Genomic DNA, 23,644 nt, shown 5'->3' with positions numbered 1-23,644 from the left:
AAACTTAATTTTACATAAGATGCAACTTTTTTTTAATTAGGTTTGAGTATAGCTCGGTACAACCCGGCTTCACAATATGCTGCCTAGTGCTGTCTTAATCATTCCACAAACAGGCAGAGCTTTCCTTAGTGATTAAGATGCTCAGTATACAGCAACATTATTTGGCTTTCATTGCTACAGCCAATCACGCCGTAATTTTTGGAGGGGCTTCGGCAGGGTCTGGGATCTTGTTGCTGCTGTTATCTTCACTGCATCTGCCATATCGCAGTTACTCTTGTGTGCATTAATGATGCATGGGAGTAAGACATGTTTATGGTTCGACTATTATATTTGATTAATGCTTTAAAACTCACTATAGCTTTTTTATGGTCATGGTGGTGGTGGTGATGGGGGGTGGCTCTGCTTTGGCGTGCAAACGTGGAGGTTGAATCACTGAAGTGTCGCTTAACTCTTGAATTGCCTGCATCTTGACTGCATGTTGTGGCTAGGGCACATAGCTGAACACAAAATTTAAAAACATTCTTAGCTTCAAAAGTCCTGAATTCAGAAGTTTCATACTGTTATTTTCAAAGTCCACCATGAACTCTTATCAGGCACTGCCTTCCAGGGTCCCAGGATAGGATGATAATAGTGAGGACATATGCAACTGTTTCATGTAGGCATGTTTAGATACACGAGCAAAAAAGTAAGAGTACAGCAAAAGGGTATAGCAAACACATTTGCTGGGCTCGAATTAAAACCAGAGCGATCTACACTTCTGTGCTGCACTCCATTTGTTTGCCTTATGGCTTGTTCACACTGAAGGCGGAACGGCAAGGCAGACAAATGGGCTTTTTGAAGCGGTGAGGTGGCGACTGCGTGCACCTGTTCAGACAGCTCGCCTCTTCTGGCTGTCCATGCTATGGGGGAGCATGTTGTGCTTTTGTGCGTGCGTGGCCATTACGTGGCATTGCTTCTTCCAAAAATGCACCAATGCCAGCGCTGCATGGTGTTCTGATTGGTTGCAGTAAAGCGGAGAGCTTCAGCGGCCGGCATAAAATCGGTCACCCGAGTGATCTGGTTAGCTACCTCGTATTCTGCCCGCTTTCGGCACCTGGAGAAAAGGCTATCATGCTTTCTGCTTCTACCGCTCCTCCTTTAGTGTGAATGAGCCTTTATTCCCATATTATCAAGTACTAAAATGCTTTCACAGCTCTTCTAGTTCACCCGCTTACTATCTAGTGAGACTCGCTCAAAGTTTCCAAAGGAGTACTATTACAGGTTAAATATTAGTGTCAATGACGGAAAAGCAATTTTATCATGAAGTTATAAGGAAGCTAGTGAACATTGAATTAAAGTAGTTGAAGCATTTGCTCGCAATCACGATGGACTATACAAAATTAACCAATGTTGTCCACTTAGCATGTTCATAGTACAGAGCCTGCTTATTTAATGATGCTAAAGCAGTTCCTTCTTCTTATTATATTTGTTATTGTGCATTCCATAGAAAATTATTTCTCGTAGTGTAACATTGTTTCCTGTTTTGTTTTTGTTCAAGATTTCAGGCATGGGAGTCCTTAAATTCTTTAATGTGGTCGGTCTGGGTGCTTTCAAATTTTTTGTTCATTCACAAATGCAACAGCTGTGCCAAAACCATGAAATTTGCCATAATTGCACCACGATGTGCCAAAATGCCTGACCAGCCTCAAAATTTTCTCAGTTTTGCTAATATGGAGGCTGTGTTGGCCAGCTTCAGTCTGCGTCGTTTGTCAATTCAAGCACGCAGACTCTAACTGCAGTGTACTAGAAGGTGGCAGTGGAATGAATGAAGCGGCTGCACCGCATCTCTGCTTATTCTCTGGCGGGTGACACTAGCAGCGGCCCTGTAGTCACTTTGCACTGAAGATGTGAAGAGCACGTGCATTTGGAGCATGCACGTCGTAACCTTCGAAAGCGTGTAATTGCTCATTTTTAGCGCTTTTAACGCATCGCTGAGGCTTTAGCGCTGTATGCACACCTGCTATACACCATGGTGCACGAGTGATTATGCAGGCATGCCGAAATTGCATCAATACATTCCCCGTTTCAAAAATGTACCGACCCGCAAATGAAAAGAAAAAAAAAACAATGAAAGAAAGAAAACACCTTACAATCAGAATTTGGGTGGATCTGCCTCGCTGCTCACTATATTGTGACGAGCAAAACAAGACCTACAGCCAGGAGTTCACCTGAACCAGAGCAACGAAAAATGTTCTCTTCTTCTTGGCTCGTTCATCAATGGTAGCATTACCCCCTCTCCCAAGAAGCATCATCTCGATTCTGTACATGAAGGCAAAAAAAAAAAAAAAGAAGAAGTGATGAAAATTACCATGCAAGCAAAATGAATGGCGTAAGGCGGAATAACGTAGTTGGTTGTGGAGTCAAGAGTCAAATGAGAAATAAGAAAAATTGGAAAGAATGTAAGGAAAAGACGAAACAAAAAGATAGATGCGAAGTTTTACCAATAAAGTCAGTCACTCACTGGTGATTCACAGCGCGAAAAGTATGGTTTGAGCCATGAAATGTGAAAGACTTCAGTTTGCAAGGTGAAACGGGAACGTCTCGAAGCGCCTTCTGGGAGAACCTCGTAAGTGACGTCGCTGAGACCTCGTACGACCTTGTAAGGGCCGAAGTAGCGGCGAAGAAGCTTTTCTGAACGGCCACGCTGTCGGGTAGGGGTCCACACCCAGACTTCATCTCCAGGCTTGAAAATAACTTCACGGTGACGAAGATTGCAGCGGCGTGCGTCTGCGGTTTGGTGAGGCTGAATGCGGTGACGAGCAAGTTGACGGGCCTCTTCTGCACACTGCGCAAATTTGGCGGCATCCGTGTGGTATATTCCTAAGTTGTCGGGCAGGAGCATGGCGTCGAGCATCGTCGTGACCTCGCGACCGTGGACTAAGCGAAAAGGTGTGAAACCGGTACTTTCTTGAACAGCAGTGTTATACGCAAAAGTTATGTAAGGAAGTATGGCGTCCCAGTTCTTGTTATCGATGTCCACATACATTGACAGCATGTGTTCAATTGTCTTATTGAGTCGTTCAGTCAGCCCGTTTGCTTGCGGGTGGTATGCCGTTGTTTTACGATGTTCCGTGCCACTTAATCGCAAGACTTCCTGCAGCATCTCTGCGGTGAAAACTGTCCCACGATCAGTTATGACGACAGCTGGCACACTGTGACTTAAAACGATGCTTTTAACGAAAAATTGGGCGACGTCTGCTGTGGTGGCTTTTGGAAGTGCCTTTGTTTCACAGTAGCGTGTTAAGTAGTCGGTAGCGACTACAATCCACCGGTCTCCAGACGAAGACGTGGGGAATGATCCCAGCAAGTCCATGCCAATCTGATGAAAGGGCACCTTTGGTGGGCCTATTGATTGCGGTAGTCCCGCTGGTCGTAAAGGTGGAATCTGTCGCGACATGTGCGAACGTAGTGCTTCACAGTCTTTGCGAGACGTGGCCAGTAGTAGGAGCGTTGAATCCGCTGCAGCGTGCGCGTATAGCCGACGTGTCCGGACGATGGCTCATTATGACACGCACGTAACATGTTACCACGAAGAGTAGTTGGCGCAACAAGCAGATAGCAGGTGTAGGATGAAAGTTCTTTTTATAAAGCACTCCATCGCAGAAAAAAAAGGAGGATAGCGAGTGTGCAAAGCTTCAAGGAGGGTGGGAATTGCGTCCTTCCAGGTAGTCAATGAGCGGCATGAGCTCCGAGTCATGACGCTGTTGCTCAGCCAAGCGGGTTGCTGATACGGCAGAAAGAAAAGTGTCGTTGTCTTCAAGGTCAGTGTTGGCATTTTCGACTGGTGCACGTGAGAGATAGTCAGCATCGGTGTTCTTCCGCCCAGATTTGTGGAGGATGGTGACATCGAAATCTTGTAGCCGAAGGCTCCATCGTGCTAGACGACCTGAGAGATTTTTGAGATTTGCGAGCCAACAAAGGGAATGGTGGTCGCTAACTACCCTGAATGGGCGGCCATACAAGTGTGGGCAGAACTTTGTTATGGCCCAGACAACAGCGAGGCATTCCTTTTCGGTTGCAGAATGGTTTTTCTCCGCTGGGGATAACGTTCTGCTCGCATAAGCGATCACGCACTCTACGCATTTAGGTATGCCACTAAACTAATACCGCTCCTAGTCCAACGTTGCTGGCGTCAGTGTGTAATTCGGTGTCGGCGCTTTCGTCAAAATGACCCAGTACAGGCGGAGCCTGGAGGAGGTTTCGGAGGGTGTCGAACGCATGGCACTGATCGGGACCCCAAACAAACTTTCTTCGAAAAGTTTTTGACAAAGCGCCTGTAATACGCACAGAGCCCCAGAAATCGGCATAGGTCGTGCTTATTTGTGGGCACGGGAAAGGCGGCAACGGCACGAGTTTTCTCCAGATCTGGACGCATGCTGGCATGGCTCACAACGTGACCAAGGAACTTCAGTTCTTCATATCCAAAATGACATTTCTCGGGTTTGAGAGAAAGCCCCACTGTTCTGATTGCCTGAAGAACTGCCTGGGGGCATTGGACGTGATGTTCAAACGTGTCTGCAAAGACCACGACATCATCAAGGTAAACAAGACATGATTGCCATTTGAGCCCCGTGAGAACCGTATCCATCATTCTTTTGAAAGTAGCTGGCGCTGAGCATAGACCGAAAGGCAACACTTTAAACTCGTACAGGCCGTTGGGAGTAATAAACGCCGTCTTTTCGCGGTCGCGCTCATCCACTGCGATTTGCCAGTAGCCGCTACGCAAATCCATGGAGGAAAAATATTTAGCGTTGCGTATACGGTCCAACGAGTCGTCTATCCGGGGTAGAGGATAAACGTCCTTTTTGGTGACATTGTTAATGTTACGGTAATCAACGCAAAAATGCAACGTACCGTCCTTCTTTACTAGCACAACTGGCGAAGCCCAGGGACTGGTCGATGGCTGGATGACGTCGTCCTGAAGCATCTGCTGGACTTGGTCATGTATAGCGTCTTGCTTTTTTTGCGACACCCTATAGGCGTGTTGTCGGATGGGTCTCTCGGTGGGCTCCATGATGATTCGATGCTGAGCAAGTGGTGTCTGTTTAACCTTTGACCTAGTGGCAGAACAGTCTTGAAATGAGTTGAGTATACGCAAAAGACTTTCTCGTTGAGCTGAAAGTAGTCTCTCGTTTACGTCGAGAGTGCTCGCAAAGGCCTCGTCAGGGTGGCCATTCGATGAAAATGAAGCTAACGTGGACGAACCATCGGCATCGACAAGTTCTTCGCAATATGCTATGGCAGTGTGTCTCGTTAGCTGGCGATATTCGTCGCTGAAGTTCGTGACCAGCAGGTGAGCATGCCTGTTACTAGGCTGAATGATTCCTCGGGCAACACAGATTTGTCGTGCAATAAGGAGAGACAAATTGGCCTCTGCAATTTCCGCGTCAGACACGTCCTGTCCCAATTCTACTTGACAAAGAGGCTGCTTCGAGGTGGGAAAGTCAGAGAATCGTCGGTAACACGGAGCGCTCTTTTCCGGAATTGTGTACTGTCAGTTGCAGCGCAAAAAGGATCCTCAAACGACACAAGTAATTCACGGAGGTCGATGGCGGCACTGTATTCACGAAGGAAGTTCATTCCTAGAATGACTGGCCGAGAGCACACGCGCAATACGACGAAAGAGCTCGCAAATGTGGACGTACGTATTCGAATGCGTGCCATGCACATACCAGTAGGCATCACCAGATGGCCACCTGCCGTGCGCAACTGCGGTACTTGCCACAGTGTGGTAACCTTCCTCAGTTCATATGCCTGTGTGGCGCTCATTACGGAAAAGTCGGCACCGGTGTCGATGAGGGCTTTGACAGCATGATTGTCGATGAAGACGGCGCTTTCAGCACAAACGATCTTTCTGCTGTCGGAGTACACTGCAAAACCGGAATGGTCCTCGTCCGGTCGTTGCGTCAAAGAAGGGTCTTTTACAGTTCGCCGGGCCGCGACTTCACCCCCAGAAGTCGCCGTTCCTAGTTTCCCCTGCAGGGACTTTGTGACCGGCTCCTGAAAGGAGCGAAAGACGATGAGAACAAACTGGGTGATGCAGACCGACGAGGCGATGGCGATCTTGACTGGTGGTGCTGAATAGTCGAAGGAGTTCGCTGGCCCGTGAGATAGGCTTTGATTTCGCAGGGGCACTTACCGTAGCGCGGGCATTGAGCACCAGGGTGGAAGCCGCGGAGACCAAGTTGCCGGTATGGACAGTTCCGGTATACGTGACGGATGCAAGGCGGCAATACCGACAAGAAAATTCTACACCAGAGACGATAGCTAATGAAGCTGTGATTATGAAGTCAAAACGTAACACGAAACTCGGAACCTCATACCAGCTATAAAGAAGAATCACCGCTGTATCACAATCGGTCTCAGCACTATCTCTTTGAATAAAAAAAAATATATGAGTATCACAACCACAATCAGTCTCAGTACTATCTCAACTTTAATCACAATAATCACCTCCAAAAGCTTCGCCCGATAATTACCTTCAAGCAGCTTGAAATGCAGTGATTTTTTTTAAACGTACGCTTCCTTTTTTATAGCGTTGCAAATTCGGTCTGTTATGATAAAAAAATGATGTGTTCTTTCTCGTAACCTGCTCTAAATTTGGATTTTAGGGCTGCAAAAGTAATATTTTACTGCTACAAAAATTGCTACAAATTTTGTTTTGGCTGTTGTGCCCCTGCTTTATTACACTGCATAAGATCTGTTACGAAGCCTGTGTGTTTCCTTTTTTTCAGATTGTTACGAGCAATGGCAGCCACCCTGACTACTTGGCATCAGGGGAATGCAAAGCTGCCAGCCCTTCGGCAGTCGGTTGTCGTGGGGATTCCGTTGCACCGACTTTGGTGCCCGTCTCAGAGCTTCCCAAGCAGCAGTCACTGGGCGACACCACCTGCGAGCATCTTCCGTCCCCAGAGCACACAGAATGTGACGAGAGCCACTTCCTCAGTTGCAAGCAGGTGGTCTGCAGCCACCTTTCTGACTGGATGACGGCCCGCTTTCTCAATGTAGAAAGCCACTCTGACATTGAAGCTGTCTACAATGATCTCAAGTTGTTCGCCATGCAGGGCCTCGAGTATGCAGCTGCTTGTGAAGCTTACAGCATCTCCATACCTAGCCCAGCTGATCTTCTAGAACAGGTGGCCACGTTGCACACCAAGGTAACGACCCTCGAAGAAGATCTCAAGGCTCTGGAAGGGGAAATGATCAAAGCACGTGCCGAGAATGACAACCTTCGTCGCAACTCAGTGGCGACAGAGGAGGAACTCAAGACGCTCCGGAAGGAGCGAAACGTGGCGTTAAACTCAATTAAAGAGAGTGAGTATCAGCGGGCCAAGGAAGAAGTAGAAGACGAAAGCTTGCTGGAGGTTTATGAACTACAGACTGAATGCATTCGCCTCGAGCAAGAAAAGAAAGCCTTAGAGCAGCAGCGCACGCGTCTCTTGTCGGGTGAGCAGTCGCCCTGCGTGTCGCCCATCCCACCGGCACTCTTGATGGCCGAGCGAGTCCGGCATAACTCGGCCGTGCAGACGGACGATTTGGAGGCTGCAAAATCTGTCATAGAAAGCAGCGGCGCTGCACTTGCGCAGGCTGTGGACAAGAGATTTTCACTCGCTTCTTTGAGTGCATCAACGGAGCTTGATGACGATGAAAACGAGAAGGGCGCATACGATGCATTAGTTGCCGAGAACATTCGTCTCACTGCAGAGAGGCAGCGGGCGGAGAGCGATCTGGAAGTTTGCCGAGAGAGGTTACGCGGCGCAGAGGAGTTGATAGAAAAACTGAAAGTGGAGCTCGAACAGGAGCACGGTAGCCTAGAGCAGCTCATTGCCCAGACAGAAGAGATGCTGAAAGCTACGACCAACGCTGATCTATCCAGTCGCGATAGACGCGTCTTCCTGGAAAACCAAAGCTTGAAGTGCCGGGTGGCCCTCCTGAGCAGCCGCTTGCAACAGGAGCAGAGCTTTACGTCGGCACTCAGGCGACACGTCCAGTGTCTCGGCTCGAGGGACGAGGCTTTCCAAAAAACCGTCAAGGACTTGACCAACCGACTGCTGAGTAGCGGTGAGCGACTGCGGTCTTCCCTCGACAGGTGTCGTCAGCTGGAGCATGCGCTTGCAAAATCCGCAGCCAAAGCCAAACGGTTGGAGGCAGAGCTCGACCAGTTGAGAGAAAGCATGAAGTCGTCGAGTGACGTGTCGTTAGATTCGGTGAAAGTTGTCAGTAGGGAACACAGTGCCTTGATGGAGGAGGGCAAACGCCGAGACGGAGCAAACGGGGAGGCATCTGACGCTGGTTCCCGGAAAGGGAGCGGTGGGGAAGGAAATGGGATCGATGAAGTGAAACCACTTGCCATTGTCCGCATGCAGTTGGAGCTGGAAGAAAAACAGGTAGGCTTCTCAGTACATCTACTTTCTTAGGACATATAGTCTTACTTAGCCCAAGCATAGGCTGCAGACAATAGTGTATAGTATATGTACTATGTTAATTGAAATTAATTGTTTAACTTATACACATAGTAATGGAGATTTCTTTTGTACAGAATAGTAGAGCTTTAAATATTTTATTTCACATGTTGCTGAGATTGACCAAACTTATCCTTGTTGTGCACTTTCGTTCTCCGTTTTCTAGGTTAACCGCAGGATTTCAACAGTCTATGTCATACAGTACAATTTTCATTAATTTCACATTTGTTCAGGTATGCGAGATTTTCTTGAATGAAATGATGAGTATGAAATTGGGCTGCATTGAACTATTCTCCAGTAATCTATGGCAACAGTGTGAATAACTAAGCAACATTATTAAAGCCAATTCAGCACCACTCAACGAAACCTGAGGTGAAGTAATGCATTTTCAACAAGAATTCTGTCACATTCCGTGCATTTTGGTGAGAGTAGAATACGAAAATTACTCGTGAATGTGACAAACCAGCTCTAATGAAGCCGGGGGGGTACAACAGCTGCACCAATTGCGTCAATTTGATACAATTCCCCATTTTTGCACCCAGCTATGCCAAAACCATGAAATTTGCTGAAATTGCACCATGCTCTGCCAAAATGCTCGACCAGCCTCAAAGTTTTCTCAGTTGTGCTAACTTTAGCGAGAAATGGAGACCACATTGCCCCTCTGCAGTTTGTGTCATCAATAAATCCGAGCATTAGGTCAGGCACGATCAACCAGATATGTAACTAAGCCATACCACTGGTCTTCTGTGGTCATGCACCCATCGGTCCGCTGACCGTAGCAGATAGCTATCGGTAGTACGACGTAAGTTTAAGACAAAAATGTGTTACCACACCTGCCAGCACTTCGCGGGAAATATGAACTTTCTACTCGGCAAATGGCATGTTAGCAACTGTATTCTGTTTCATACATCAGGTGCAACGCTGTGGCCACTCGCGAGGCTTTTTACAGTAGACGTGTTCGCACCAAAAAATAGTCCTGTGTGATTACCACCTGTAAGATGGTCTCTCTTCCTCCTCAGCCTTTCAGATACTTTGAGCCTCAGATCTAAACCAACCTCGTCATATTTTCACCAATAAGTCGTTTTGTACCACTTAGAGTCTCTTCGTTTTCGCTTTTTGCTGTTTTATTTGTAGGACACCACGACGCATGTGGTGCAAGCTCATGCTCGGGTCGCACGAACGTTTACTACGACAGAAGGCAAGCTCAAGATGCGCACATTTACCCATCTTGCTGGCCAGCTTCTTGCATAGCTTCCCCAGTTTTGCACCTGATGTGTAAAATGGACTGTAGAGATGGAAGTGCATACCGCATTTTTCGCGCTCAAACAGAGTCAATGTGCTGCAAACGTCGGCGTTACCAGCGACCACAGTGGTTACCAGCGATCACAGCACATGAAACATTCTTCTGTCTTGAAGTTGCATTAGTTGCATCGTCCCGGCGATATATATCCGGTGCTGTCGCGAGACCAACAGGCGTGCGCCATTACTACTTTATTTAGTAGAACACGCCGTGCAAGCGAGCCAAGAAGTTGGGCCCTAAACTTAACCCCGTCGCAACAAAATAAAAGAGTGTTGGGGTACAGCGGTGTTGGAAACTTTCTTGGCCTTGCTCTAACTCATGCAGAACGCTGTGTATGCAACCTTTGCCGCATTACACTAGTGCCGTGCGGAAAAGCGTATGAAGATTTTGAAGGGGTTGTTTACATTACCCATTGGACTCTGCACATTTCGTTCTATTACTCATGCGTGTATACGCTGCATAATTGTGGGCACTAGTACGATCGCCGACGCCTAGAAAAGCTATTGGCAATTATTTGGAATAGTGTATGACATTGCTGCCACCCTGAAAAAGAAACTGTGCACCAGTTTTTTTGTTTTTTTTTTTTCGCCATCCTTACTCTTGTGCTAGTTGCATCGTCCTGGCGATAGATATCAGGTGATGTTGCCAGACCAATAGGCACACACCGTTGGTTTGAAATCCCCTGAATTTCAAGGTCGCCAGCTTGCCAGATATACATATAATTCACAGAGTCTGTCAAAGATAGACAAAGCAAATGCTAATGTGGACTCTATTGTTTGCTCAGTGGAGTAGTTCAAAATATTACTTTTATGAAAATAGCAGTGCTCATATTTACTCTGCATGATTAGGTGATGTTGAATGGTACGCACATATATATATATATTTTTTTTGTTAATGGAAGCGTTGTTTTTGACACTGCTCTAAATTTGGTCTTTCATGATGAAAAATAATTTTTTTTCAAGTAACCCACTTAAAATTTGCATTTTAGTGCTCCAAAAGTAAGATCTTTCTGCTCCAAAAACTGCTCATAATATTATTTTCGTAGTTGCACCCCTGCAGAAGCTCACAAGTTTGAGGAAAAGTTTATGAAATGGAAAAGCTTATGAAAGAGAGCTCTTTAGAACATGAAAAGCTTGTTCCTGTCTGGTATTTTCAATCAACTAGGCAGCATATTTAGAGTCCTGTGTGGATTTACATTTTTGGAATTGTGTGGGAATTTTGTGTAGCTTTGTTCCACAAATGGGTGGAGTTGCAATGTTCTGCTTTTAAAAGACTTCATGCGCCCAAGAATTTCAGTTCCTCTAGAGTTCGGGAGACTTGGATTTTTTGCATGATGTAGTGTAGGGGGAGTGTTCGCTGTAGCGCCTTCCATATTCCACTTGTAGCCTTTAAACATCCCCCCTCGCTTCTTTTTCTAGCTTCTGCTGTCAAACCAGGACCTGTGCAGCCGTGTCTCCCAGCAGCTGGAACTGTGTCGGCAGCGCGAAGAACTGCACGCAGAATATGGCGAGCGACTCTCTGCTGTTCTGGCAGCCTTGAAGGACTCCTGCAGAAGGGAGTTGCTCTCTTTTCAAGAGTGTCTTGCACGCGAGTCCTCGCTTCAGCTGCTTCGGCTACGAGAAGCGCATCAGGCAGAGATTGCGGCACTGAAGCAGAGGCACGCAGAACAGGTGAGTGCGTACTCCGTGTTTCCTTGCGTATTTCTTTGCATTCCCGATATGACTAGCGCAGCACTGAACACCTTTCTAAAAACCGTTTTTGACGCGCGAATAAAGTCAAGCAGTAAGCTTGACTTTGTTATTTATTTAATTTAGCATGATATAGACTGCAGGAGGAACATGGCACGGGGGCACAGAATTTTGGGTGCCTTGATTATTTCACCTTTCTGTAGTTAACTGATTATAGCTCTGCATTTGTCTCCGTATAGTGTTTCTTTACGGTGTACAATGTTTTACACAGCTTCTTGCTAGAAAGGATGAATTTCCTTGTTGGCCTTAAGATGAAGTGTCAACTCAGTTACTATCTTCTGAACTGCATTCATTGTGTCATTATTGCAAGTACAAGATAACCAATAAGGCTGTGGCAAGCTGTCCTGAAAAAGAAAAAAATTTAATGAAGCCATGAATGCGCTCTCAGAAATGTATCTTAGTTGTAGGCATTGCGGTAAACGAGGACCAGCATTTGTCATACTGCCTGTGGGCACAAAACACTGCTAAAGCCATATTAAGTGTGGGAAAACAAGTAATCTGTGGTTTGGTTTATATGCAAAGTGAAGTTCACCGCGTCGACCTTTCTTCAAACATGAATTACTGTGCATGTTATAGCAGCTGATTACAGATTATGGCCTACGGCAAGTGCGGCTCGTTGTGGTACGACCACTTCAAGCACTAGGCACCGCTGTGGGCTTAGCGTACGCTACCGAAGCTAGCACTCAAGTAAACACGCCTGCCGAGGTGCCCAAGGCCACCCCAGGCAGGGTGCAGTCCGGCGATTCCCAAATGGGACGCGGACGAAGGAAAACACGTGCTTACCCGGCGCCGACCACGGAGAAGAGAGCGCTCCCTCGGCGCGAGCGTACCGCGTGCCGTGCCCGCACGTGGCGCCATCTATCGCCACGCGTCGTTATCAGAGCAGGAAAAGCAAAAGGGTGTGGCCGTGCGGCGGAATGCCCGCGAAATGGTCGCAGGCCCACCTCAGATCCCCACAAGATACATAGCTTGCGTTCTGCAGGCGCTATGCCGTTATATTTCCACATGACCGGAAATATACACTAGTAAAGAACACATATTTACAACCCTAAATATGTGTTCTTGACTAGTGTATATTTGTGGCAGCGACCCAGAGCTGCAACTGCAGCACAGAGTCGCTGTACCGTGAAACCACATATGGTGAAATACGTTTGGTTGCGATGCCTTACTTCATGTTAAACTTGCACCTGGATTAATTTTCATTTAAAGTTCAATGTGAAGCCCATTTTAAAAGCTCACTGTTATGGCTTATCTTGGAAAAGTGTCGCAAATTTTAAAATGTAACAAAGCTTTAAAGGGCCAGTAAACAATCCCCGAGATCCAAAAATTGTTATTCATTTATTTATTTCATATACTGCCACCCTGTAAAAGGGCTATTGCAGGAGTGGGGTTATACAGTGCAAAAAGAAATCGCAAGAAAAAATATACATAAGAAGTAGCAGCAAAATGACAATAAAACACATTTATAACAATAGAGGAATTAAGCTTTTGTTACACAATCATTTTCAACAAGAATAGTAACATAATCACTCAGGGGATGTGATCGAATGTGACCAGGTAAGGAATTCTATAATTCTATTGTTCGGGGAAAGAAACTATACTTGGATGTGCCTGTGCGTGCAAAATAAGTAGCAAGATTGAGCTCGTGGAAGTTACGGGTAGAGGAAGGCTGAGCAAGTGACAAAAAGGCTGTGTTTGAAATGCGATATGAATGGTTGATTATGTTGCGCAAAAATTTTAATGATTCTACACCACGACGCACCGAAAGATGTTTTAGCTTTAGCTTCTGTAATGCTAATGACGATGAGAAGTAGCGGTCTTTTCTGTGAAAAATGAAATGGGCAGCTTTCTTGTGAACTGCTTCTAGTCTGATTATAAACTGCTTCTAATCTGAAGAGAAAAAAAAAGAGAGAGAGAGGATGACCTTAATTTTTGGTCTGGCTATCCCATGCCGCCAATTCCCCAAGGGGTGGGTGCCCTCTTAAGCGACCACAACTTCGTTCTGTAATTCGGTTTCCTCAGAGGAGTTCTTTGTGTTCTGTAAACCTCTGCAGGTGGAGCAGCTGCAGGCTAAGCTGCTGCCAGCCGACACATTGAAGTCATCAGCTACGGAGGACGAGGATGCAGTTCTCGCAGAGTTGCGCCAGCGGCAGCAGGCAGAGTATGAGCAGCTTCTGCCCAGCTTGGACCCAGAGCTGCAACTCAAGCTACAAGCTCTGGTGGCTCTGACACTGCGAATACACCAAGTGGAGAACGAACGGGCTCTGTCCTCTGCACAGGTGAATGGCAGTGTAACTGATACCACCCACCGCTTGGTGTTGCCTGGAATATGAAAGTAAACGGGCACAAAATGCCACTCAGTCAGAACAGACAAAGGAGGCACTGAGCTTTTTTATCTTCTTTTGAGCTTTGTTAATTATTTTTGTTGTCTTTTTTTCTCATTTCAATAATTTTTAGCTCTCCAGGAAACTTTTGATAGCATCAAAAAGAACGAAAATTTGTCACTTCTTTATTACTGAACTTTGTACTCATAAACACGGTGTGATGCTTACTACGTGGAGAACTATAAGCTTAACATAACTTTTGTGGAGGATATGTAATCAGTAGCATTTAGTGTTTCTTTCTAAATTTTGGGCTCCAAGACTTGCTGTTAAATGAATCAGCCTGGCTCATAGTTAGTACTCATCATCATCATCAGCCTGACTACGTCCACTGCAGGACAACGGCCTCTCCCATGTTCCACCAGTTAACCCGGTCCTGTGCTTGCTGCTTCCAATTTATGCCCGCAAACTTCTTAATCTCATCTGCCCACCTAACCTTCTGTCTCCCCCTAACCCGCTTGCCTTCTCTGGGAATCCAGTCAGTTACCCTTAATGACCAGCGGTTATCCTACGGAGCTACGGTTAGCTACGGAGCAGAAACCTGGAGACTTACAAAGAGGGTTCAGATTAAATTGAGGACGACGCAGCAAGCAATGGAAAGAGAAATGGTAGGTGTGACCTTAAGAGACAAGAAGAGAGCAGAGTGGATTAGGGAACAAACGGGTGTTAAGGATATCATAGCTGAAATCAAGAAGAGGAAATGGACATGGGCCGGGCATGTAGCGCCTAGACATAGTTAGTACTACCTGCCCACAGATAGTAGCTATTGACTCTTACAACATGTTGATGTGATAGCAGAAGAAACAGCTCAATTTGTCATGCTGTAGCTTACTGTTGTGTTAAAAACTTAAAATATAGCACGAGAAGAATTTTGATTTACTTTTTAAAGTGCATGTAATCACGTCATTTGAATAGCACACTACAGCCGAGCCCACATATAACGGCCCCACTTAAAATGAACTTTAGCTTAAAACGAACAATATCCGCGTGACCGTGAAAATATACATTGGTTCAATGGCACAAAATCGCACTTACAACGAACGTCTCTGAGCGCCGCTAATCGGTTACAGCGAACGGAGTCAGCGGTCTGCCGACTTCCCGGGAAACCAATTTCGACCACCGATCAGGCATCGGCGAGGTGCCCATACATTTTTATTATTAAACGCCGACCCTGCCTCCGCAACCCTCTCATTGCAGCTCTCCCCAACCCATGGAGGAAGGAAAGTTGTTTCTTTCCTCCATGCCCCGACTGCTTTTTGTTACGCACCCCTCTGTCCTTTGTCCCCCCGCTACTCTGAGCACCCCGCATCGCCAGACGAGGCCCGTGTCTTCACATTGCCACCGATCTTCTGAAGTCGTTGGCATCGCCGGCCTCGAGCGACCAGACCATTTGCCAACATCGTCGGCCGCCGACTGTACCCGATAGTCTGTGTCTAGTGCACCCGCGTACGCTACCCCAGCGACTCTGATAATTTGCTATTCGTTTCGTGTTTAGAACTTGTTCTCGCTCACTTCGCACTCGTCTCAGCATGCCTACCGTGCGCGTGCGGAAGTGCGAAAATGGCTGCTAATTTGCACGGGACAAATCGCGAAATATCGAAGTTCGTGAGGCCACGCAAACCTGCCGGCGCAACAAAATTATTATTTGACTACAGCCGCTGATTCTTCGAACACCGCCGCGCGCACCGATATAGGCGGCCATGCCTTGACTTCTGCGCGCGCAGGCACTTTTTCCACGTTTTCTACGCGCGAGTTTCGCGGACCTTTCAAGCAAGCTACCCAACCTGCCTCCTTCCCGTGTGTTTGGTATTCAAGGCCACCCTCCCGCCGCATCCTCCCCTCTCTTTATCGCAACTCCTTGCCCTTCTCTCGCAAGTCTGCTCTCCTCTCTTGATCACAACCCCTTCGCCCGTCTCCATCGCTCCGCGACGGCCGCATCGCTGGCTCGAATTAGCTTCGTTTCTGACTGGAAACGGGCCCAAAACTGTTCCACGCGTTCTAGCATGTGTGTCGCAAGTGCGCGTCTTGCTCGCTCTTGGTGTGCGTGTGTGGTCATGATGGCCGACGGGAGGACTAGCACGCCTTTTCCTGCCGCTCAACAAAACGTCGAAAGTGTGACCACTTGGCTTGGGCGTAATCCGCGCGTTAGGTGCCGCGTTACGGAGCGCTTGCTCATAGCTGTTGACTACCTGGCAGCCAACTTGCCACTTCGGGCGTCCCGATATTCAGCTGTGGAGATGATGAATATTTCGTGGGCGGCGGTGATAACTACATGCGCACTAAACTGTTTTCGCAAGGCCGACTTCGTTGATGTCGGGCCCGATGCCGAGCCTGAAGCTTCCGAACTGCGGCGGCGATTTGTGGCAGCGAGTCGTCGACTCCGACCTGGGAGAGCTGGTGGGACATCTGTTGCGATGGATTAATTACGGCCAATGATGATGCTGACACTGCGGAAACGCACACGGATTGGGGCATTGTGAATGAAGTACGTGGCGAGAGCGACTTGGAGAAATCAGATTGCGAGAATGACAAAACTTTGGAGCCAATGCCTCATACAGCTTATGCCACGGGCCTTGGCGAACGAGCACCCTGCCGTTTTAAATGAACTCGATACCACCCTTATCGCTTCTGCTCTTCAAAACACGTGCATCACGGACTTTTTTTGGGTAAAAAAGTTTGCATTTTCACTCGCACCTTGAAAGCTCTGTTTCATTTACTACAAACTTCGGGATACAGCGAACGGATGCCGCGTCACGCTCAGGTTCGTTATAAGCTGGCTCGACTGTATTCATAAAAAATACGGGCTGTGAAACTGCTAGCAATACCGGAAATTACCCCCCGCACTAGGTGTTCATTATACATCTCTGCAGTTGTTCGCAACATCATGGCATTTAGGCACCTAGAGAGGTCCCAGCCTTTGTGGGACTTCCCACTAGCAAACGCACAAGCACTACTGAGCATGGAGCATTAGTCTGGAAAATTCTGCAACAGATTGTTGAGGAAGCCTGGCCCCTTTTGTTGACATTTTTTGCACCTTGACAGATATTCAGTTGCTGATGACCTGCTAAAAAATTATTTTATATTTGTTGTTTTTACTGACAGTGTCCGTGAGCCTGGGCTGTTCTGAACGAATGTATTGGTTGATGCCTTCCTTTGCTTTTCAGCCTCCGAATTTCCGATAATCTAAGTGTTTGCCTCGCTAGAGTAATATGGTACTCGCTACAAGAGTCAACGTTATGCCTTTTACAGGAGCATCTGGCCAGTGAGAAGCAGCGCTTGGGAGAAGCACTGAAGGCCTGCAGCAAGGTGCAAAGGGAGGCTCTAGAAGCTCGGCTAGAGCATGAGCAGAAGGCTGCTCTGAGGGACCAGTACCAGGCCCTGCTCGATGACACAGGCAAAGGCCCCGACACCTGCGTCCGCCCAGACAGCCCTGCCGCTGCTGGAGACGGTTCCGAGGCACTGAACTTCTCTCACGTCAGGAAGGAGCAGCTGCAAAGCTCGACGGAGGCACTCTTCAGCCTTCTGAAAGAGCGGCTAGAGAAGGACTTCTACACCGCCCTCAGTGTGAGTCATGCACCTCAGTCTGGTCCTGGGCACGCTTGGGTGAGGCTGGGGCTAACATTGCCAGCCCTTGCCCGTCTGGGTCCTAATGTGTTTGTATAGGTTTGTTCATGCAAAGGTGGTTTCACTTTTGTGACGGGGTGCTAAGCCGTGAAGGCACTTATCAAAATGTATTAGTTTACATGTAACCTTCTGCAAAGGTGGTTTCACTGCAGTGGAAGAGGGTTAAGTGTGAAAACACCTATTTTAGTGTATAATACTGTATTTACTCGATTAATCTTTGCCCTCGCATAATTTGCGCACCCCCAATATTTTACCTACTGTGTTAAAAAGTATATTTACTCGCATATTTTGTGCTGCCCAACCCATCCGAGTGAGCTCGCCTACACGCGCACAAAGAGACTTTGGACGCTTTGGACGGCCGCGCCGAGCTAGCAAGTGCAGTCAAACGGGCTGCGAGTGCGAAGAACCTTTTTTTGAGGAATCCCTCCGACCGAACTAGACTCCCTAGAATACTGACCCAAAGGTTGCTGGAACTCGAGATGGAAGGTGGAGGGAAGCTCTACCACCGTCAGAATGCGCACTCGCGTCACGGCACGGACAACTTTTTACATCTGAGGCATGCGAGGGCCTGTCACACCAACTGTTCCCCTCGTTTTATGCGTCCGCCCTGCAACGCACGCTTGGTTGATTTTGAAACTTTAGGTTTCGCCAACCGTTTGTCCTTTGTGATGGGCTACATTAAATATATATGCAACAAAATTCAAGCTCTCTTCTTTAAAGCTTGCTGAATAAAACGAGAACCGTGCAAAGCTTGCTGAATAAAACGAGAACCGTGCTGCTGCCATGCACTTTTGCATGAAGTTCTTCACCGTGTGACGATTGGCGTGATCGGTATGCCAGAAAGCACGGTGAGTGCTCGCTTGCTAATGCAAGTTTTCTGTCGTTAACGAAGGGCTTTTCAATTATGTGCAAACGCTTAGGTCCTCCAGTATCACCGTGTTGTGTGACTTAGTTTCTCCCAACATCGTGGAGAAGAGCTTAAGGGGGGACGCAGGTCTTAGAATGGTGAAAAATGTCCAAAAAGTCGATTTTGAGAAAATGCGATATTTGAAATTTTTAGACCTATAAGCACGTGTCCTCAAATTGTGAACGCTGAATTCGATCAGTAAATGAATTAAAATTGATTATGAAGTCGCCACGGGAGTCGCAAAACAACCCACAGCAGGTCAAATTCGTTCAAACTTCCCGCGCGCGCCGGCGGCGAGGCAGTCGGCCGATCGCCGCCATCTTGGGCTTGTTTTCAAGCTGATTCCTTTGTGCGCATTTTGCCACCCTTCAAAATGGCGTCGCTTAAACAGAACGGCTGCTCTCGCCCCTTTTTCAGAGCCCCCTTCCGGGCCGCTGATTGGCCGGAGCGCACGCGCACCAGGCGAGCCCCCTGTTCCTCGCTTCCCATTGGCTGATGCGGCCAAAGTTGCCCGCGCTTTTTTTGTGTGTATTGTTCGTCGGCCGCCGGTTCCCGTTCGCGCACGTTGTTCATCTGCTTCCCGCACGTTGTTCATCTGCTTCCCGCACGTGCCTGCTTGTGCTACGCGACCGATGCACCGACTTTCCGTCTTTTGCCGGCATGATTGGAGACGCTCGTCTAAAGGAGAAGACACGCCAAGCGTACGGCAAGAAACGGAGGCGAACGCCCGCCAGAAGAAAGCAGCCGACAACGTGCAGCCGATTTCGCCCGATGCCGCCAAAGCGGCGCATTCCGACGACGGCACGCAGCCGCGGCCGCTTGTGTCCGAAGCGGTGCACTCTCCTGTGCCTTGCAGCAGCACCTCATCGGATTGTGTCGTCGTCGGATCGTCATCTTGCACTTCCAGCAGCATCCTAGACCGCATTGACACGGCGTTTTATTCGGCATACAAGTTTGCCAAGTGCGCGAGAAATGCAGCGGGCTTGAAGGCATCACTCGCATCGCAGTGCGCGACGGAACGTAAGTTCGAGTTACTAGCTATTGATCTGGAGGGTGGTGGCAAAGAAAATGGGACAGAATTTGTTATTGTTGATCTGGCGGCAATACGCTTGTTATTTGGACTTGTCGCGTGCCCAGAATGCAATGAAAGAAGCGTCACTATTTCAAAGGCCAAGAAAGAGTACGGGCTGTGTTCGAAGCTCATAGTCACATGCAGCAGTTGTGACTTTCGCGAAGAGCGTTTTTCGTCCCCACGTATAGCCGACGAGACCGACGCCAAAATAAGGTCGTTTGAAGTTAATATGAGTGCCATGAAGGCCATCAACAGTATTGGCAAGGGGGCAACGGCTCTGTCGGACTTCTTTGCCGGGATGAATATTTCGCATCGAGGGCCTCACCACAAGAGTTACCAAAGCCACATGAACATAATGAAAGAAGCCTGCTGTGCGACTGCTGCCAAATGCGAAGCGGCGAGCGTTGCTCGCGTCAAGGAGCTCTATGCGGAGTTCGACAACGCGCCCGGAAACGTCGACGTCATTTATGATGGCACCTGGCTTACGCGTGGACATAGCTCGCATATATGTGTTGGCTGCATTGTTGAGATGTATAGTGGCCTCGTGATAGACCATATCGTGCTATCAAACTTTTGCCTGGCTTGTACCACAGGACCCAAAGAAGGAGAAGCAGGACATTCTGCCTGGCTCATTCAGCATGCCCCTCTGTGCCAGAAGAATGTTGATTGTAATGCTGGCCAGATGGAAGTGGAGGCAGCACTACGCTTGTTTGAGTGGTCACTTTAAAAGCACAAGCTTCGTTATACGACAATGTTGTCGGGCGGCGACAGCAGGACATTCCATGCACTCACAGAAAAAGAGGTGTACGGCTTCATAAAGGTGGCCAAAAAGGACTGCATAAATCATGTACACAACCGTATGGGAGCTGTCTTACGTACCCTTGTAGAGAAAAAAAAAAAAAAAACGCTCAAGGTGACTCACTTGGTGGAAAGTGCAGACTTACGCAACAAAAGATAAAGAAGATCACCTCATACTATGGCTATGCATTGAGAAGCCACAGGAACGATGTTCCAGGTATGCAGAAGGCTGTTCTAGCAACTTTGAACCACATGTCTGCAACTGACGAGGCACCAAAGCATGACCTTTGCCCTGAAGGCCCTGAATCCTGGTGCAAATTCCACACAGCTCTTGCGAAAAATGAGAAGCCGCCACCACACAAGGACAGCCTGCCTGATTTCGTAACTGAGGCATTGGAGCCTGTGTTTAGGCGGCTGAGCGACAATGCCCTCTTGGAAAGGTCCAGCGATGGGATCACCCAGAACCCAAGTGAGAGCCTGCACGTTATGATTTGGCAGCAGGCCCCCAAAACTCAGCATGCATCTTTGCGGAGCATTGAAAGGGCAGTTGCCAAAGCCATCAGCCGCTTCAACCAAGGCACAACCAAGAGCAACGTGGAAATTGCCGAGAAGCTGGGCTACAGCGCTGGCAATAACTTGGTGCGTCGCAGCCTTGAGAAGGACAAGGGCAGGCTGCAAAAATCGTGAAGAGAGCATCTCGACAGCAGTTTAATAAAGGAAAGACTTTCAAAGCGTCACAAGCCAGCAGGGGACTCTGCTTACAGCTTTGGTCTGCTGTAAACAGTCATGATGGCAAATAGTGAGAATTTTTGCAAAAATAAATATTATTGGTTTTAGACCTAAACATTGTGTAAAAATCTATTGTCTATCCAAGGACAACATTATTACATTATTTTTTTGTGTTCCTTTCGCTTGCAAGGCACTGGAACGACCACAAAGTAAAAAAATAATAATTCTCATGCTGAGTCAATGACTATTTTATAGTTCTAAAACAAGCTGTGAGCAGTATTCTGGGTGGGTACAGTGAAATTTAGCATGGCCATTTATCCTATAATATAGAGCTACAGAATGATGTCATTAATATTGCTGTAGCTTCACTTTAGCAAAAGTTAAAGTTGCTAGAAACTTCAAACGCGTTTTTCTCAGTTCGATGTTTTTGCACATTGCACTTGGCCTTAGGGAGGCTTTTCCTATGTTAAACTTGAGTGAATGCGACAAAGTTGGTATCATCTTATTCGTCTTGACATGATCTAGGGGGTGATGCTATTTCTATTTCTCTAGCATCACTTCAAAAATTACCATTGAAGATTTTAGTGAGAGAAATTTATTGTGATATAGTGACCATAAGTGTTCGTCCGTTTTCTTGCTTATCAAATGCCTTCAAATGGATAAAAATAGCATCACCCCCTACAGCAAGTCTCCAGCATGGGGATTATGTATTCCCTTTTTGGATTTAGCAAGAATAAATTGCCTAGAAGTCCCGTAATAAGTACACAGTTAATTAAGATTCAGACCACCATATTTTCTAAACCACTTGAAATATTAAGAAACAAGCTAAAGATTTGAAATCAGCGTGAAAAACTAGCTTAGGTAGTGAAGTTTGGTTAAGATTGAGCAAAAAATTTTAAAAAATTTTAGAACCCACGTTTCCCCTTAAAGAACATGGGACATCTGAACGCACTCGACGGAACCGAAGACATTGTGCCTTAGGAGGGCGTTGACAGCGGTCTCGACGATGGCTCCCAATTGGACCTCCCGACTAGACAGCGCATGACCGGATCGAACTGGTTAAAGTACGTGCTGATTCTGTTAAAAAAACAAGTACACTTCGTTTGCGCACCAATTTATTATTAACTTTTTTAATGTATGTACTGCATGCGTTAGGACTATTGCACATTATTTCGTATTCATTCATGAAATCTCCGCGTAATTTGCATAACCCCTTCTCGAAGCCTCAAAATCATGAAAAAAAGTGTGCAAATCATGTAAGTGAATACGGTAATTTGCATGTAACTACAGTAGAATCTCGATGATATGGATTAGAAAGGAGCTCGCAAAATACTAATATTATCCCGAATTTGTATGAATGAAAAACAAGTTAAAGCTGGTCATGAAGATGAACAAGAACTTTATTGGTGTCTACTATATCTTGCAGCATTTTCTTTTGAACTTTCCTGCTTTCGCCGCCTCTCAATAAAGAGCCGCGGTTTCTTCATGCTGCTGGTGCTCTAAGGCGTGTTCACATTTAACATCAAAGGGAGCGATAGTGACAAATCTTATTGAAGTTCACTCGCTTCGCCGCTCAAGTGGCTGGGAAAATGTGTCGCGAAGTTGATACGAACAAAATCAGTCCAAGAGAATTCACGCTTGCGAAGTCAAGCGAAAACTCCAGAGCGGCCACAAAACCACGTTCGTGCCCGTTGAAAATGTTCACATTCGTTTCGCCCTAATATACATGCCACCGCCACCATCTTCACCACATGGGAAGTTATTCTTGAGCATTGAAATCCTCAACAAGCCCTACTTATTCATGCAAAGCACTGAAAAGAAACAGTTTACACCTTTGCAAACGTTGTTTTCGAACATACCTCAGAAGAAAGTACCCGAGCAGATGTATCAGCACCAGCGGTGGCGGATTCAGCCAGCAGTGCAAAACAGAGAAACATTAGGGCATGCTGACTCGCTGCTGCTGCACCTTCTTCTTCTTCAGGTGTTCGCAGTGATCGTAACCCAAACCAGGCTCTCAATGAACGCGTCTTTTTCAAGGCCGTGAGCTTTGTTGTGCTGCACGGGTAGTTAGCAATTGCGCTAATGCGAGTTACTGCACCCGCTGATGCCTTGGCCACCATCTTGAATGTAGGGCTGGTTGTTCACATCACGTGGTTTGAAAGCTAGCACTGCCGGTGTAGCCAAAGCCGTAGCAAAAAGGCGATCCGCTATCGCGCGGCGTCAAAGTTGGTCTCGGCTGGATTTTATCGCGTCAGCTTTGCTGCGGCGTTTTTCGGCCACAATTCCGGCAGCGAAGCGAGTGAAACTCCAGTGAGTTTTGCCGCATTTGCTCCCTTCGAGGCCAAGTGTGAAAGTGCAAACGGGTCTTCCTCCCACAGACAAGCAACGTTGCACCGCTCGCGTGCAGCAGTCAATCGCACATTCGTATCATCCCAGTTGCTAGGGAAACCGCTCGTGTAACACCAAATCACGGCGTTTTTTTTATAGTGTAGTCTATCCGGAGCAACTTTAGAATTCGTATCATCGCAAAATTCGTATCAACCGTAATCCTATCATCGAGATTCTACTGTAGCTTCAAAAAAGG

The 23,644-nt window shown here is 47.2% G+C and overlaps 1 protein-coding gene across 11 annotated transcripts in view; it reads left to right on the top strand.

The window, feature by feature from the left end:
- The window catches only part of LOC119178495 (uncharacterized), a 331,606-nt gene that overhangs the window by 174,342 nt on the left and 133,620 nt on the right, over window positions 1–23,644 (top strand). For all 11 annotated transcript variants that reach the window (XM_075888522.1, XM_075888511.1, XM_075888524.1 and 8 more), the window contains 4 exons: window positions 6,774–8,426; window positions 11,220–11,471; window positions 13,604–13,828; window positions 17,180–17,494. In XM_075888522.1, coding sequence (XP_075744637.1) covers window positions 6,774–8,426; window positions 11,220–11,471; window positions 13,604–13,828; window positions 17,180–17,494 — 2,445 coding nt within the window. The remainder of the gene's footprint in view (window positions 1–6,773; window positions 8,427–11,219; window positions 11,472–13,603; window positions 13,829–17,179; window positions 17,495–23,644) is intronic.

Source organism: Rhipicephalus microplus, chromosome 1 (assembly GCF_043290135.1).
Source record: "Rhipicephalus microplus isolate Deutch F79 chromosome 1, USDA_Rmic, whole genome shotgun sequence".
NCBI lineage: Eukaryota > Metazoa > Arthropoda > Arachnida > Ixodida > Ixodidae > Rhipicephalus > Rhipicephalus microplus.
This window is presented reverse-complemented; position numbering and strand designations above follow the sequence as displayed.